This window comes from Canis lupus, chromosome 1 (genome assembly GCF_011100685.1).
Source record: "Canis lupus familiaris isolate Mischka breed German Shepherd chromosome 1, alternate assembly UU_Cfam_GSD_1.0, whole genome shotgun sequence".
NCBI classification, from domain to species: domain Eukaryota; kingdom Metazoa; phylum Chordata; class Mammalia; order Carnivora; family Canidae; genus Canis; species Canis lupus.
The window spans coordinates 63,072,900-63,089,756 of NC_049222.1; the positions used below are offsets into that span (position 1 = coordinate 63,072,900).

The 16,857-nt window shown below is 32.5% G+C and overlaps 1 protein-coding gene across 1 annotated transcript in view; it reads right to left on the reverse strand.

The window, feature by feature from the left end:
- TRDN (triadin) overlaps nt 1-16,857 on the reverse strand; it is a 360,587-nt gene that overhangs the window by 96,054 nt on the left and 247,676 nt on the right. The window contains exon 21 of the mRNA NM_001389217.1: nt 14,223-14,270. Within this exon, the coding sequence (NP_001376146.1) occupies nt 14,223-14,270 (48 nt within the window). The remainder of the gene's footprint in view (nt 1-14,222; nt 14,271-16,857) is intronic.

Here is a 16,857-nt window from a genome sequence, read left to right on the forward strand (position 1 = left end):
ATTGTAGATAAGGACAATTAGACTGTTCTTTGAAAGTTAAGTTATATAATCAATACAAAGTGGGAAGAGTTAGTGGGTGAGCTCAGAAAGCATCAACTATCTAGACTATAAATACACCTGTGAAGAGCTTCCTTGCATTGCTTAAGCACTGTGGAGATCTAGGCAAGCTGGGATCTTTGGCATATTAAAACTTTGAAATAGAGCACATAAGAATTCAAAAGAGCTAACAGATACAGAACTTGTTAAGTACGCATCTTGCAATCCCCATGGGGGAGAAAGTCTTGTCCAATGGATTCAGTATTCTAATCCTTCTGAAAAGTTCTTCCCCATAATAGTATAGTTTTCAAATTATCATAGTTCAGGGACTTTCCTGAAATCATCTAAATATCCCTTTCTTTTAAATTCTGACTCAACTTACAGTTATGATGATTTTAGACTATGTAGCTTGGCTGCAGAGAGTGGACTCTGCACATGCCTTTATATTCTGGTCCTCATTAAACATTAATAACCAGAAGACTGGGGCGCCTGGGTTGCTCAGTTGCTTAAGTGTCTGCCTTGAGCTCAAGTCATGATCCCAGGGTCCTAGGATCCAGTCCTGCGTTGGGCTCCCTGCTCAGTGGGGAGTCTGCTTCTCCCTCTGCCTCTCCCCTGGCTCATCCCCTCTGTCTCTCTCTCACCCTCTCTCAAATAAATGAATAAATAAAATCCTTAAAAAAATAATCAGAATACTGATTGGAATTCCGTAGAGTACCTCAGTGTGGTGCATTTTAGTCATTTTAGTTCAACTCTGCCCAGCTCTTTCAGAAAGATCAGCAATAAGCAATGATTTTAAAAAAGGAAAATAAGCACTTCTTTATATATTTGGGAGACGAGATAAACTAGGACATCGTAGGCACAGAATTAGCTACTGAGCCCTAAATCTAGTATAAAAGATTTTATTTTCAAAAGAAAACTTTATTAGCCATGAAATTTTTCTCATGTAATTATGATCAAGCCAGGATGCCAAAGTTCCCATGTTTGTTTCAAATATGTATATGTATATCTATAATTATAGGATTATAATTTGCTTGGCAGCAGGCAAAGCTAGGTCTTGGTCATTCCTGCCCTTACTTACAATGAGGAAATGTTATTTTATAATCTTAGGCATTTTTCATATGATCTTGCTATGAATTGAATGTTTGTGTCCCTCCAAAATTCGTATGTTGAAGCCTGAAACCCAATGCTATGGTATTTGCAGGTGGGGCTTTGGAAAGTGATTAGGTCAAGAGGGTGGAGTTTTCCTGAATGAGATCTCTGTCTCTGTTCTCTCTTTCTCTACTCAATTGGGTATATAGTAAGAGGCATCTGCAAACCAGGAGGAGGACTCTTGCCAGGAACCAAATTGACTGGCACTTTAAGGCTCCAGAACTGTGAGAAATAAATTTCTGCTTAAGCCACCCCATCTGGGCTATTTTTGTTATAGGAACCTCGAGCTGATTTAGACAAATCTCTTTAATTTTGTACTCATTCCAGAGAGTTGGGTGTTATCTGCAATTCATAGATTAACAGCAGACGCTAAGAGGTAAAAACTTGCCCAAGGTCACAGCTACTAAACAGTAGTGGGAAACTTGAACCCAGACCATCAAACTACAGAGGTAGAGCTAACCTGCATTAAGAGAACAGTGGATTATAAACCACATAGCATCTCAGACGCCCCTTCAGAATGAATAGTGAGCATGTTTGCATCACCATATCCCATCAATTGCCCTCCAGAACTACCAGTCTGTCACAGCCTTCCAAATACTTCTGAAGTCAGACTGTGTCATCTGATACATACCAAGAATTCAATAACTATTTGTTGAATAAAGTAATAAATTTGCCAGTTTGGTGCCTACCACATTTTATTAGGAAAATTGCCCTTTAATGCCTACATAAAAGCCTACTAATCATTATAATCACCTTTTGTAGTTACTTATGCCCAACTTTGCAATCCTAACCTAGTAGCTGAGTTGTCAAAATAAAATGAAGTTGCTGTTATTTAACAGCTTTAGTGGTCAAAATAAAGCATCTATTTCAAGCTAATATTTACCTAGCATTCTCTTTTTCTGGAAGTTTATTTTTTATTTTTATTTTTTAAATTTTTATTTATTTATAATAGTCACACACACACACAGAGAGAGGCAGAGACATAGGCAGAGGGAGAAGCAGGCTCCATGCACCGGGAGCCCAACGTGGGATTCGATCCCGGGTCTCCAGGATTGCGCCCTGGGCCAAAGGCAGGCGCTTAAACCGCTGCGCCACCCAGGGTTCCCTTTTTCTGGAAGTTTAAATCTAGCATTTCACTTTTTGTTTTCTAAGAAATTTTGGATAGTGAATTTCCAATATTGAATAACCTCACACACCTGTATGTATATACTTATTTCAATGTTTGTAATAATCTCTAATCCTCTATTCATTTTAAGTATAATATATTATAGTTTAACTACAATAATATTCATTATCCATAGTCTATATTGTCTTTTGAACTTTTCATAATCTGAACTCCTTTTCTACAAACACATTTATGTGAGATCTTGGGAATTAGTCTTATTATAGTTTAAACATTCCAACATGAAACTTATGTTATAAAATGATACAAAGAAATTTTGAAGAAATAGAATTGAATGTAAGAAAAATGTTAGCTTAAAAGTTAATAAAATAAAAAGTAAATAGGGTCTTTTATGAATCCTCCTATTATTCATGGTAGAGAATCTCAAAATATATATTACTTTGAAATTTACCTAGTGGACTAATTCTTTAAGATTTATACACTTTTTTAAAATTAATGAACTTCAATGAGTTCTAGAGCAGATTAAGGTTTGCAGCAAAATTGAATGGAAAGCCCACAGGGTTCCCATACGTGGCCTACCCCATCATCATCTCTCACTAGAATGATACATTTGTTACAATCAATAAACCAATATTGATACATCATTACCTACCAAAGTCCACAGTTTACATTAAGATTCACTGTTCATTTTGGTCATTCTATTGATTTTGACAAATTAAATGATGTACATCTACTATTATAGTGTGATACAGAATAGTTTCAGTGACCTAAAAATCCTCTGTCCTCCACAGTGTCAGTCCTTCCTCTTCCAAAACCCCTGACAACCACTGAACTTTCTACCATCTCTTTTTCTAGAATATCATGTAGTTGGGGTTCTACAATAAGAAGACTTTCAAGATGGGCTTTTTACACTAGAAATAGAACTTAAGTTTCCTCTATGTCTTTCTGTGACTTGATAGCTTGAGATAGAAGAGTGTATTTGGTTCCAAATTTTAGCAGCTATGAATAAAGCAGGTATAAGTGTTTGCAGGTTTTGTGTGGATGTATGTTTTTTAGTCATTTGAGTATATACTAAGATTGCTGGATTGTATGGTAGGAGTATATTTAATTTTATAAAAAAACCACCAAACTGTCTTCCAAGGTGACTATGTATTTTGTATTCCCTCCAACAACGATTGAGAGTTCCTGTTGTTTCACATATTCCCCAACATTTGATGTTATTAGTGTTTTGGATTTTAGCCCTTTTAATAAGTATATAGTGACATTTCATTGTTTTAATTGCAATTTCCTAGTGATGGATGATGTTGAACCTCTTTTCATATGCTCTGTCATCTGGATATCTTCTTTGGTAAAGTATTTGTTCAGATGTTGTGTCAATTTTTTAAGGGAGTTGTTCCTCTTCCTATTATTGAGTTTTAAGATTTTTTTGTGTTTTTTGGATAATAGTCCTTTATCAGATATGTATTTTACAAACATTTTCTCTCATTCTGTGTCATTTTCAAATTTTCATGACAGCATCTTCTGAAGAACTGAAGTGTTTAATTTTGATGAAATCCAACTTATGATTTTTTTATGCATGGATTGTGTCTTTGGTGTTGTACCTAAAAGGCCATTGCCAAAAGCCAAGGCCACCTGGATTTTCTTATGTTATCCTCTAGGGGTTTTATGGTTTTACATTTAGAGCTATGATCTACTTTGAGTTTACTTTTTGAGAAGGGTATAGAGTCTGTATCTAGCTGCTTCTTTCTTTCTTTCTTCCTTTCTTTCTTTCTTTCTTTCTTTCTTTCTTTCTTTCTTTCTTTCTTTCTTTCTTTCTTTCCTTTTTCTTTCTTTCTTCTTTCCTTTTCTTCTTTCCTTCCTTCCTTCCTTCCTTCCTTCCTTCCTTCCTTCCTTCCTTCCTTCCTTCCTTCCTTCCTTCCTCCTTTCTCTCTCTCTATATGTATTTTTTTCTTGTGGATGTCCAATTGTTCCAGCACTACTTCTTAAAAACTTGTTGAGAATACCATCCATTGAACTGTTTTTGCTTTTTTTGTCAAAGATCAGTTGACTATATTTTGTGGGTCTATTGGTGGGCTCTCTATTCTGTTCCATTGATCTATTTGTTATTTCAGTAACACCATGTTGTGTTGTCATAGCCTTATATACAGTTGAAGCAGTAGTGTCAGTTCCCCAACTATGTTCTTGTATTGTCTTAGCTATTTTGGGTCTTTTCTGTTTCTGTATAAATTGTGTAATCAGTTTGTTGGTAGCCACAATAGCAGTTTGTCAATATCCACTGTGATTTTTATTATGATTACATTGAATCTATAGATGAAGAACTGACATCTTAACAATTTTGAGTCTGCCTACTCATGAACATGGAATAATTCTCAATTATTTGGTTTTCTAATTTTTTTTCATTTGAGTTTTGAAGTTCTCCTCATGGAAATTTCACAAGTATATTGTTATATTCATACCTAAATGTTTGTTTTGTAATTGCTAATGTAAATAGTATTGCATTTTAATTTTGTTCATCCCAATATTTATTGTTGACACATAAAAGAACAATTTACTTTTTTGTTATTATTTTTGTTATTAACCTTGTATCCTGAAATCTTGCTATAATTACTTACTAGTTCCAAGAAGTTTTTCTTTATTCTTTGGAATTTTCTACATAGACACATATCATATGTGAATAAAGTTTTATTTCCTCCTTCCTAGTTGGTAAATTTTTATTTCTTTTTCTTGTCTTATTGCATTAACAAGTACTTCTAGTGCAATGTTGAATAGAATGAGGTGAGATGGGATATCCTTGCCATTTTTCTTATCTTAGGGGGGGGGGACACTTCTGTCATTAAGTCTGATGTTAGCTGCAGGTTTTCTGTAGATATTCCTTATCAAGTTAAGGAAGTTCTTCTCTATTTCTAGTTTGTTAAGAGTTTAAATTATGAATGAATGCTAGATTTTCTCAAATGGTTTTCTGTATCTATAGAATAATGTGTTTTTTCTTTATCTTGTCAATGTGATGGATTATATTAGTTGATTTTTCAAATGTTGAACTAGCTTTGCATACTGGAATAAATCCCACTTATTCATGATGTAATTTTGTTATTTTATTGTTTAATTTGATTTGATTATATTTTAGATTTCCTTCATTTTTTTTAGAAAGTTCTAGTCTAATAGTACTTTAAACTTTGTGATATGTATGTACATGTAAAAGAACATTGAAGTCCAAGACTCTCAAAAAAGATTTGGTTGAGGTAAAACAATAACTAATGTAATTTCAAAAAACTAGAAACTCTACTTCCTATGGTGCTTATTGGTGTGACAAAGTGATCCCACAGCTAAACAAGGACCCTCATCTATTTTTTGTTCCTTCCGTTGGAAACAATATTTTAAAAGGAGTATTCATTTTTTGTATTTTAAAAGATAAACCTAATCTATTCAGTAAACCTTTATTCACTTTCTCCTTTGTGCTGGGAGCTGGAAAAACACAAATGGTTGTATTGAGTTCAGTTAATGCCAGAAAGCATCTACATGGATGATAGAGACACATATACAGGGATCCAAGTCTGTAGCATATGGACTGACAAACTCTAGCTGATGGAATGAGAAAAGATTTCACAGAAGCACTGGCATTTGTAGTGGATTCAGAAACTGGTTAAAAGGCTTGCCATCAAAAAAGAATTCAGAAGCCATCTCCAATGTAAGGAACAATATAAGCAAACCATGGAATGTGAATGTTCATGTGGCTGGATTGCTGGATATATAAAGTAGGGAAGAAGTAGGAAGCAAAAGCTTGAAAGTCATACTGAGAATTGGTGGTAAAGGGACATATAGAGATCTACTACAGAATCTAAATTTATATCCTTCCAGGAATGATGAGTCTTTGAAGATGCTAAATCTAAATAATCTTTCTGGTACTACGTCAATGTTATTAAAAAGTTTTTGTTTATAAAAGAATATTATACATACTAACTGACTAACAATACATAGAAAGTTACTGTTATTTTGTTTGGAAATAGTCTCATACTGAAACTACCCAGAGTTGTATTATCCACATTCTCCTGTCTCCAAAGACAACATTTGTTTCATCTTTTATAGTTTCTTTTGCACATATGTGTCAAGGGTATAATTTCTACATCTTGTGTGCCATTGTTACTGATACTTATGATTAAATAATATTTATGGAAATTCATGTCACTTAATTAAATATTCAATAGTATGCTTTGCTCTAGAGATGAACTTTTTGATTCTTAAGTGTGAGTTAAGTGTATATTTTGAAATGTAAACAAATTAAATACTTCAAATAATATAATTCTATTTAATAGTTTTATATAACAATATTTTTAAACATTTTAATTTTAGAATCTGAATCTGATTTTCCTGTATATACTTTTGTACAAATAGTACTTACAATCAGAAAAATAAGTATATCTTCAGAATTTGAAACAAAGTGGAAATGCCTTCAGGCATTAGAGGTAATTTTTACAAATGTGAATTAGGCAATATTATGATTGGAAGATCCTCTAGAGATTGCTTAGTGAAATAATTTTGGCTTCTAAAAGAGGCTAGTTAAAGCAGGTAGCTAGTGTAATGTCACAGAATAAATTATGGGGAAGGTGGACTAAGCGTTTTGTGTTATTTAGAGAGAGCTCTCTACTGTTCAAGTAGGTTAATATTTTAATTACTATTGGCTTTCATCAGTTTTTTTTTTTCAAAGACCAACAACTCCAAGTTAAGAATTGCTCACAATGATTTTTATTCCCAAGGTTTTTAAGGACAATATGGATGCTTTGTATGGCTTATCTGACTAGTATCTTTATCCTATTATATGAATGAAGTGAAATAAAACCCAAACTTTTCAAGTTATAATAATGAAAAAATTTTTTGATTATGCCATTTTACAATTCCAAAGAAGATCTGAATTTTCATTTTTTAAAGAATTGCTTTTTCAATCAGTTTCTACTACATCATCATTCTATGAAAAATTGGGGCAGTAATAGTCAACAAGATACAGGTATATTTTATGTAGACTGTTGATAAGATTTTCATGTTCATTCCTGAAATTATTTGACCTAAAATGTATAATTTTATGTACAACAAGAAGAAAGTAACAATGCATTTTTATGTGGGGCTAATGATTTCATATGATTTTTTGCCATTTGATTTTTAGAGAATGGAGCTAACCTCCATCAATTTGTTATAAGATATAGCATAACAATTTGTTTTCATACAATTTTATTCCAGGTAGTGTATGCCAATTTTTTTTTTTCTGAAACAAGTCTTGTAAATGAAAGAAATGATTTATAAATGAAAGAAAAAAGTCAATAAAAGGAAAAGAATCTCAGGAAACAACCCTGTTTTGTAACATAGCAGCTTATAATTTTCTATTAATGATCTCTAAGGGAAAAAAGATCCAATCCATATGTGGCTTCAGGATAATAGCAGGAGCAGAAGAAAATATTGATAGAAAAAAAGAGAGACATAATTAGCAGATTAATGTTCTTAAGTTCATAAAGAGGCATTTCTTTGTTGTGTTGTATGCTAAACACAATGATGCATTTCCACAATCCATTATATAATCAAGGTTAGAATGTCAAAGGAACAAACAAAGTTGATTTTTCTCAGTGGTGAACAAAATTGTAATCTTCAAGTATTTGTGTCAAATAATTAAAAGTTCTTTCTAGATGTCAAATCCTGATAATGGTGATTGAAATTCTATATGAGAAAAAATAGGATTTGTAAGAGAATTTCACTGTGAAGAGAATGGCAACAGTCTGTTCCAGATTTAGGGATGTGATTTGTTTTGTTTTGTTTTGTTTTGTTTTTCAAGTGGAGCCCACCACGGGTCTTGAGCTCATTACCCTGAGATCAAGACCTGAGCTGAGGAGATCAAGAGTTAGAGGCTTGACCAACTGAGCCGCATAGCTACCCTCATATTTAAGGATATCTTAAAAAAACTATCAACCTAAGGTTAAGACATAGATGATATCAAGAATACATACTTTCATTAAAATTATGAACTTATATTAAGTATTGGCAAAAGAAATGTGAAGTCCATTGCCCTTAAATTCAGAGATGGTATGACAACTTTATATTTACAATTAGATTTGACTGGACTTTAAGAAATTGTTCATAACTGCATTGTATTATTTTGACATGGAGATTTTTGGACTCTAAATCAAGACAAAGTTTGAGAATTAAAGTATAAGTGAAGCAAGAGCACATATTTGTTGTGAACAGTGTGTTACTTTTAAGAACCTAAAAGACATAACGTTCCCATTAAGAAACAACTTTGATAGATCATGAAGGGGTCAGAATGCAGGCAGAGGAGGAGTGATACATAGCTCCTGGGTATGGAGTCTTTTCAGGTAATTCAACCCATCTACCTACCAGTTTCTCTGATCTATGGTCAATAAGGTTACTTGGTGTTAAGAGCGGTGATCCAAAAAAAAAAAAAAAAAAAAGTAGTGATCCAGTATGAAGTATAAGGGGAGATTCCTGGGGCAATCTTGTAGTTTTAGTGTGCTTCTCCATAAAATGCCCCGGATGTCTAAGAAAAGGAAGGAGGAAAATTGGTCACAGAGGCCAAACACGCAGAGGAATTATTCATTTTCATGATAACGGAAAGCAGAATATTTGCATGGAAGCAAAATTTGGGGCAACACAATTATGTCCTGTGTGACCTGTACTTGATTCTAGTATATCCTGCATAAAATAAGAGTGATCAACTCACACATTAGATTATTAGAGAAAATGGGTCATTAATAACAAAGAACCTTTAACTTTCGAGAGCAAGGTACTGCATGAATGGGTCTCATGACATCACCTCCAGATCTCGTTGACAGCATTGGCACACACGGCTCTTTTATTGGGCTAAAACTCTCATTAGCATTGAATGGCATCCCTATCAATAAATGTGAATTACATGAACCAAATGTTGCGTGGCAGATTGTGGCACCCTGCAGATCAATGTAACAATACAAATTTCTTCTAAGTGTTGTTCTGCTGTATAGGTGGGATTTAGATCTGTCTGGTTATTAAAAGATGAGGGGTGTGGCGAAGAACATAGTGAGAAGGAAACTAGAAAGGAATTTCCTATACATAAGATAAAATCATTGTGAGAACATTCTAAAAGTATTAAGTAAAAGTAAGAAGTGAGATGTGCTATGGGAGCAAGTGAGACAGTGAATTGCTAAAGGTTCTCTTGAAAATCTATAAAATACATGAATATGCAGAGTACACTCATTTTCACATTTTGTATAAGCTCCGCATGTAAGCCATCTTCTCTCTGAAGCCCACTTCATACTCCTCACACCCACCCCCCAGCGCCTAGCCTGTTGTGGGCGCTCAATAAATATTAAACAATCAAAGCACAAACCGTTGTCAGAAAGTTTGGAATTCACAGGAATCAATAGTATTGTTATCATTTAACATTTATTGAGGGTCAACAGCATGACTTAGTCCACATGTGCAAATAGGTTATTTTATAATCACATATTAAGCAAATAGTTAAACACAATTTGTATTAACTAAACTTCCAATTTTACTCCAGTGATCTGAGATGTAAAATTGTTTCTTTTTCAAATAATGTCGACATACCATGAAATATAAACATTAATTATTTAAATAAATAAGTTTCTCTAAGGGAAATCATTACTCTTAGGTATTAACATTCACTTGAAAGTATGAGATCAATCTATAATAAGTACACATCACATATTCTGAATAGGCCCGTGCATGTACAAAGAATAGAAGAATCTGAAAAGGTGAGGGAGGACAATGACAAATACAAAGCTTATAATAAATAGCATTTGGGTTTCCCTCCTGGCAGGACAACTTAAAACACTAATACAATCAGGTAGGGTACTGTTGTTTACAAAATAGAATCAAAGGCAAAGAAAGACAGAAAACTCTTCAGGGAGAACACAAATTAGCATGCTTCTGAATTTAGAAACATTTCATAATTTAAGGCAAGATAGAATTTTTTTATTACAGGAAATGAACTATATTTGAAACATTTATGATCCACATGCTCGTTTTATCCTGAATAAAATGATTACTAACTGTGCTCAGATGTATTCTAGTACATCTGATTTAAGAAGAGCCTCTATATCCTGATGCAAGGAACACACTGCTTAAAAACTTTGTGAAATACACAATTTTTACTTTTAGAAGGAGTAAGAGATCATCTAATTCTGCTTCACAGCTGTAAAAATAAGAAAAGCAAGGATGGACCTAATGTTTCTATACTTAGACTCATATATTGGCTTAATTGGGTAATTGCTTAACTTTCTCTTCCATTTTAAGTTTTTAAAAAATTCAATAGAATTGACTGAAATTTAATTTTTCAATATGTTTATCCATGTGATGACTGTTCACCACACGCAATTTTGTTTATGTAAGAACACCATCTACAAAGATCCTAACAATATGGTGCCATTAACGAATAATGCATATTTAAATATTTTTTTCTACTAGTCCCACTTTAAAACTGAAGAATTTAATCGCATATGTCCTGGTTTCTGAAATATGGCAACCTTTACTACTGGAAATCATATTTTGATTAACTAAAATATTCTCTTAATTGCACAGTATTTAGAGACAAAGTTCATTGAAATCTGGGTCATCTAACAGTCCTTTCTTCACTAACTCCTCTGTTTTCATTCAACCCACAGATAGTTGTTGAACACATACTGTATGCCAGCCCTGTTACAAGTTTCTAGACCAGACTGTTAAGATCTTAAGCAAACTCATGCATAGGTGTAACTGAAAGAAAAGGAAAAGATAATTTGCAAGTGATTTAATTTGTAACTATTTTCTTTACCTTTTCACTGTTGGATTTTAAGTCACTTGAAGGAAGAAAATTAAAAACAGGGAGATGCTGGGGCTCCAACATACAATTCAGACCTTTTAAAGTTAATTGTCTTGACTGGTATCCTTCCCTGCCCAAGTAAATAGCAAGCCATTGGTTGCTTCTTTAGAGTGACTCTTTTGCTCATCTGGCTAACAATGAAATATTACCAAATGTTTTCTTCTGAAAGAAAGCGATATTGAAAAACAGAGAAGTACATGGGATTTAAGAGGCAGGTCAATTTCAAAAGTGAGTAACAAGGAGGAAAATGTACACTACCTATAAAAATTAAATATCCATAAATGAATAAATTAAGCTTGGTGAAACATCATGCACTCTTTCTAGATGTCATATACAAATATCTAAAGATGACTCCTCCTGTGGAAGAACACAGCACCTAGTAAGTGTTGTCATGTTTTATCTTTGGCTTACCTCAGCTATAGGATAGCAAAACCTATTGTGTTAAGCATTTGTATCTCTTGATGCTTCTAGGTAATTGCTTTCTAAACAAGGAGGGATAGTTAATGGTGTGCGTGTGTGTGTGTGTGTGTACACACGCTTGTGTGCACCTCTAAAGTGGAGAAATTATTTATAAAATATTTAATACTCAAAATTCTAGTCCAGCCGATTTAAGACCTTCACAAAAAGAATAACTGAAAAACATCATGAGTTAGAGATAAAATAGGGTTACATTTTTGGACTTTTGCAGAAGTTAGATTAACTAAATTTCTACTTCCAACATGATATGAGGCCTAGTTTACTAAATTACGTTAACATATAATTCATTCCACCTTTCACTATATGAATTTCCTACAGTGTATAGTTTAATCAATGTTTCCTAAGTACAATTATAATTCAGATTAAGTCCAGAGGTTCAATATACACTATTTTATATAGGTCATCAAGCACATTTTAAAATCTAGTAGGAATTTTGAAAATCATATTCTCTCCCTAGTACAAGTTCATGAGTGGAAATTTAAATGAATGAAAATGACTCCTTAAAAACTATTTAATTGTACTTTGATGCATCATAAACTAGCTTTAGATTATTTATACTTCTGAAGATAATTAAACTGCGTGAAGAAGAGAGGTACATAATAGATTTAAAACCTCTTCTTATGAATAAATTTTAGAATACTCTGATGAAATATGTAAAATGTCATTTTCACACTAACGTCTGATTTTTTATCACAAAATATATTTTTCATATCAACTATTAATCATACATATATCATCTCAAAATATGCAATTTATCCAAATACTTTATTCCTTATGATATTTATAGTTGAAAAATAGGCCTTTGCTTTACAATATTTAAAAGTGAAATTATTTACTAAGTCAATATAAAAAGAACCATTCAAAGAACCTCATTAAACATAAGCTAAGAGCCTAAGCTTGTATATGATAAAAGATATTTAAAAAATACGAATTATAAAATTATCTGAAGAAGTAATTTCTTAACTCTAAGAACCATTTCTAGTCTCCCACCCACTTGAGTAAACATTCTAGAATTAATGGAAATGACACCAACATGCAGGTAAGAAGAAATAAACAAGTTGTGTTTAAATTACTTCTCTCTTACTTATCTCTTATTTGGCTTTTTACATTCTGGTCAATCTTCTCTTAATATGTTGTGGCTATAAAAGCAAATCTACAAATGCCAAAGATGAGCCATCCACACCTTTATATAGAAGGGAAAAACTGTGAAGCTTAGTGAAATCAAAGTGATTTGATAGTTTATCTCACCTATAATAAAGTTGATTTGATAAGGAAATATGCTTAAGTAAGGACTATGCAATTATCTAGGAATTTATCATTCTTCATATCCTTTCCCAGGTTTTCTCATTTAAGCTCTACATCTTGTTGAATAGGCAGGTCAGATAAAATTAACACCTTTTTATTATATTTTTTTCTGAAGAAATTTAGGCTCAGGGCCTTGCCTAAGTGAACAAGTTAAAATCGGGATGTAGTACTCCTATTCCTCTACTTTATATTTCCGAGATGGAAATATCTACATCTAAAGTTGATAGAAACATTCTATTGAATCATAAAACCTCACATAGCCCTCAGAAGCCAAAATTAATTTGAAAAGTTTTTCACTGTAATTGCAATCTGATTTTATTTTGAAAAGCCCAAAGAAATAAATCTTTAACCAATCATTTAACTTAATTGAATGCTTTATCTTAATTAACTTATCTGAAATGTGATAAATTAAAGGATTTTCTTGATATATTTATATCAAAAATAAATCTTTGATATTAGGAATTTAATTGCTCCCAAATTTAAAAGGAAAAACTATTTTGACTTCATTCTTGACAAATTTATTACTAGTTCTGATTTTATTACAATAAGTAATAAGCATTATAATAGATGAATAGCCAAAGAGTGGGGGAACCATAATTACAATTATTAGCACTCTGAGCTCTAATAGAAAGTCCAACAACACTTTAAATGTTTTAATTCTATTGTACTCTTGCATTTTTCTCAAGCATACTCTAGAGTGATGTATTTATGATATAACTCTATAAAATAAAATAAAATGCATTACTTATAACATTCTGATTTTTAATACTGAGATTTCAGACCTCTTGGGAGAATCACTTGCTGAAGTCATAACTTAATTTCAATTTACTTTTGGTGTTTTTTTCCTTTAAGTTTTACATATTATTTTTTAAGCATTAGAAGTTGTTTTTGCATAAATAGATTTATGTCATCTCTATTCTTTAAATTTTGATCAGTCAAGTGGTGATAAAAACCACAAATCAAACAAAAATGTCTACCAGTTGCCCCAGATAATTTCCTCATTCTCAATAATCTTCAGCATTTTCCCTGATTTAATTAAGAAGTCTGTGGAGTTTTCCTGTTCTGAACTTATACTCAAAGTTTAGTTATACAAAAGAATAAAAACCAAGATTGCTGCCTCACATTCTCCCTGGCACAGAAAAACATGCAAGGACAGTGATAGAGAGCAATAGATTTAACAGTTATTGTCTTCCTCCTGTCTGAATCCAGTGCTTTCCTCCTCATGTTGTTGTCTTTCTAAAGAAGATAATGTCAACCTCCTTCATTTTTTTTTACCTTGCTCCACTGTCTTGGTTGTTTTCTCTTCCTTCTTTCCAGGTACAGCTGTAAAGCAGAGATAAGGTTTAAATAAAAGTTGCAGGTGGAAATGCTGCTTCTGCTCAAAAAAGCATTTTGTAACTCATTCATTGCCAGCTCTTTCTTCTAAACAAGCTATTTTTAAGCTTTTCAACATTTCTCATTTCTCTATAAACCAACTGAAACATATTTTAAATCTAATGTTAGAGAATTAGAGAAAAAAGAAATATTTCCTTGCCTTCTTCTGACTAGTTTTCCATACTCTTTTCTACCTTCTTTTATATTCTGCTTTGATAAACAAGCTCTACTAAGAATTCTACTTGACAGTAGATTATGATTAATTGACTCACAATTCAGGTTATTGCTGGAGTTACATTCAGTGTCTTGAAACGTCAACTACATATTCTTTTAAATTCATGCTTAACTTAGCTTAATCAACTGAAAGAACAGTGTGGTCATGATTGAGATTCATTTAAATATTAAAGTCTTCCCACATAACAAGTAACCAAAAAAAAAAAAAAGAATAAAATTATCATTTAGGTGCTGTTTAATATGAACTATGCTTTCTCTAAGATTTATTGCTCTCAGTGGAGCATTCACTGTTAGTTTTATACATCAAAACTAAAAATTATTCATACAAAATCAATATACCCCACTGAAATAACTGACTCAAGCAAGGATCTTCAGAGGACACTAGCAGGATGGATGGGGAGCTGAATATTGCCATCACACCCAAGTATCTTCCCACAGAGTTGCAAGGGGAAAAATGCAACTTTGAAATGGAGCAATGTGATTGTTACCAATTTAATCACAGATGAAACCTAGAACCATTCATTCAGACTATGTGTGTGTGTGTGTGTGTGTGTACTTCAGAGGGCAATTTTATATATATATAAAATTGCCTTCTGAAGTATTCTTGCCAAAGCATGCAACTGGAATCCAGTTGAGCCAAAGATTCAGCTTTCAATTTAATCAAATACAAGATATAAAACATATTGAATAATATTCTGAAGAAATCATCAAAGCAATCAAATTTGTCTACATCATAATCGGCCATGATCTATTAAAAAACAAAATAAAACAAAACAATTTCATGAACCAGAGAAAGGAGGAGAGGGTAGCACAACTTTTTTACAGAAAACTTGCTAAATTTACTCATTAGTTATAATAGTTCATCTGTAAATCCTTTGGAATGTTTCAAGTAATTAATAATTTCATCTGTAACTAATGATTTATTTCTTTTCTATTTTTATATGTATTATTTATTTCTCTCACCTTATTGCACTGACTAAAATTTCTAGTACAATGGATAACAGAAGTGGTAATAACAGACATTCTTGTGTCATTCTAATTCTCAGATGGAAATCTCCCCATTTTTCTCTGTTGAGTATGATATTTACTAATGGTTTTTATATATCTTACCAGATTAAGGAAGTTTCTTTCTACTCTAGTGATGAATTATATCAAACGGATCTACTATGATGAATGTAATTTCCTTTTATTCTATTATTCTGGTTGATTGCAATGTCTTTTTATCAAATTACATTCCTCAAATAAAACCAACCTCATTACATTTTATCTTTCATGCATATTACCAGACATGATCTGCTAATATTTTGTTTGGTCTATGCCTCTATCTTCACAAAAGAAGTTAGCTTATATGTTTCCTTTCTTGTTTAGTTCTTATTAGGTTTTGCAGCAAGGTTATTCTACCTCCGTAAAATAAGTGAATGCTTCCTCTTTTTCTATTGTTAGGGTAGAGGGTAAGATTAGTACTAATTTTTCCTTAAGTGTTTGAAAGAATTCACCAGTAAAGCCATCTGGCTAGAATTTTCTTTGGGGAAGTATTATAGTTATAGATTCAAAATATGAATTTCATTAAAATTTTCAGATTTATTGGAAAATGTTTCTATTTTTGTCTGTAGGATCTGTAATGATGCCTCCCTTTAATTTTCTGATATTGATGTTTTGTGCCTTCTCTCTTTTTTCTTAATAAGTTTTCATAAGAGCCTATGAATTTTATTAGGTTTTCTGGAGAATCTAATTTTGACTTCTTTTCTTTCCCTATTGTACAATTTAATTTATTACTTCATTAGCTTTTATTATTACATTTTTATTTCTCTTCCTTCTACTTTCTTTGGGTTTAATTATCTGTGTTAAAAAATATTGGCTTTATAGATATTCAATTTTCAGCCTTTCTTCTTCTCTAATGAATAATTTTATTTTTTTAAAGATTTTATTTATTTATTCATGAGAGACATGGGGGAGGGGGAAAGAGAGAGAGAGAGGCAGAGACACAGGCTGAGGGAGAAGCAGGTTCCTTGTAGGGAGCCCGACGTGGGACCCGATCCCGGGACCCCAGGATCACGCCCTGGGCCGAAGGCAGGCGCTAAACCACTGAGCCACCCAGGAATCCCCTCTAATGAATAATTTTAAAGAGCATAAACTTTATGCAAGCATTGTTTAGTTGCACCCCAAGATTCAATGTAATGTTTTCATCATATGTAGATCAACATATTTCCAAATTTTACTGTCATTTTTTTTCTTTGCTACATGGGATATTTAAACATGTATTGCTTACATTTATTACAGTATCTCAGTATCTGGCATTGTT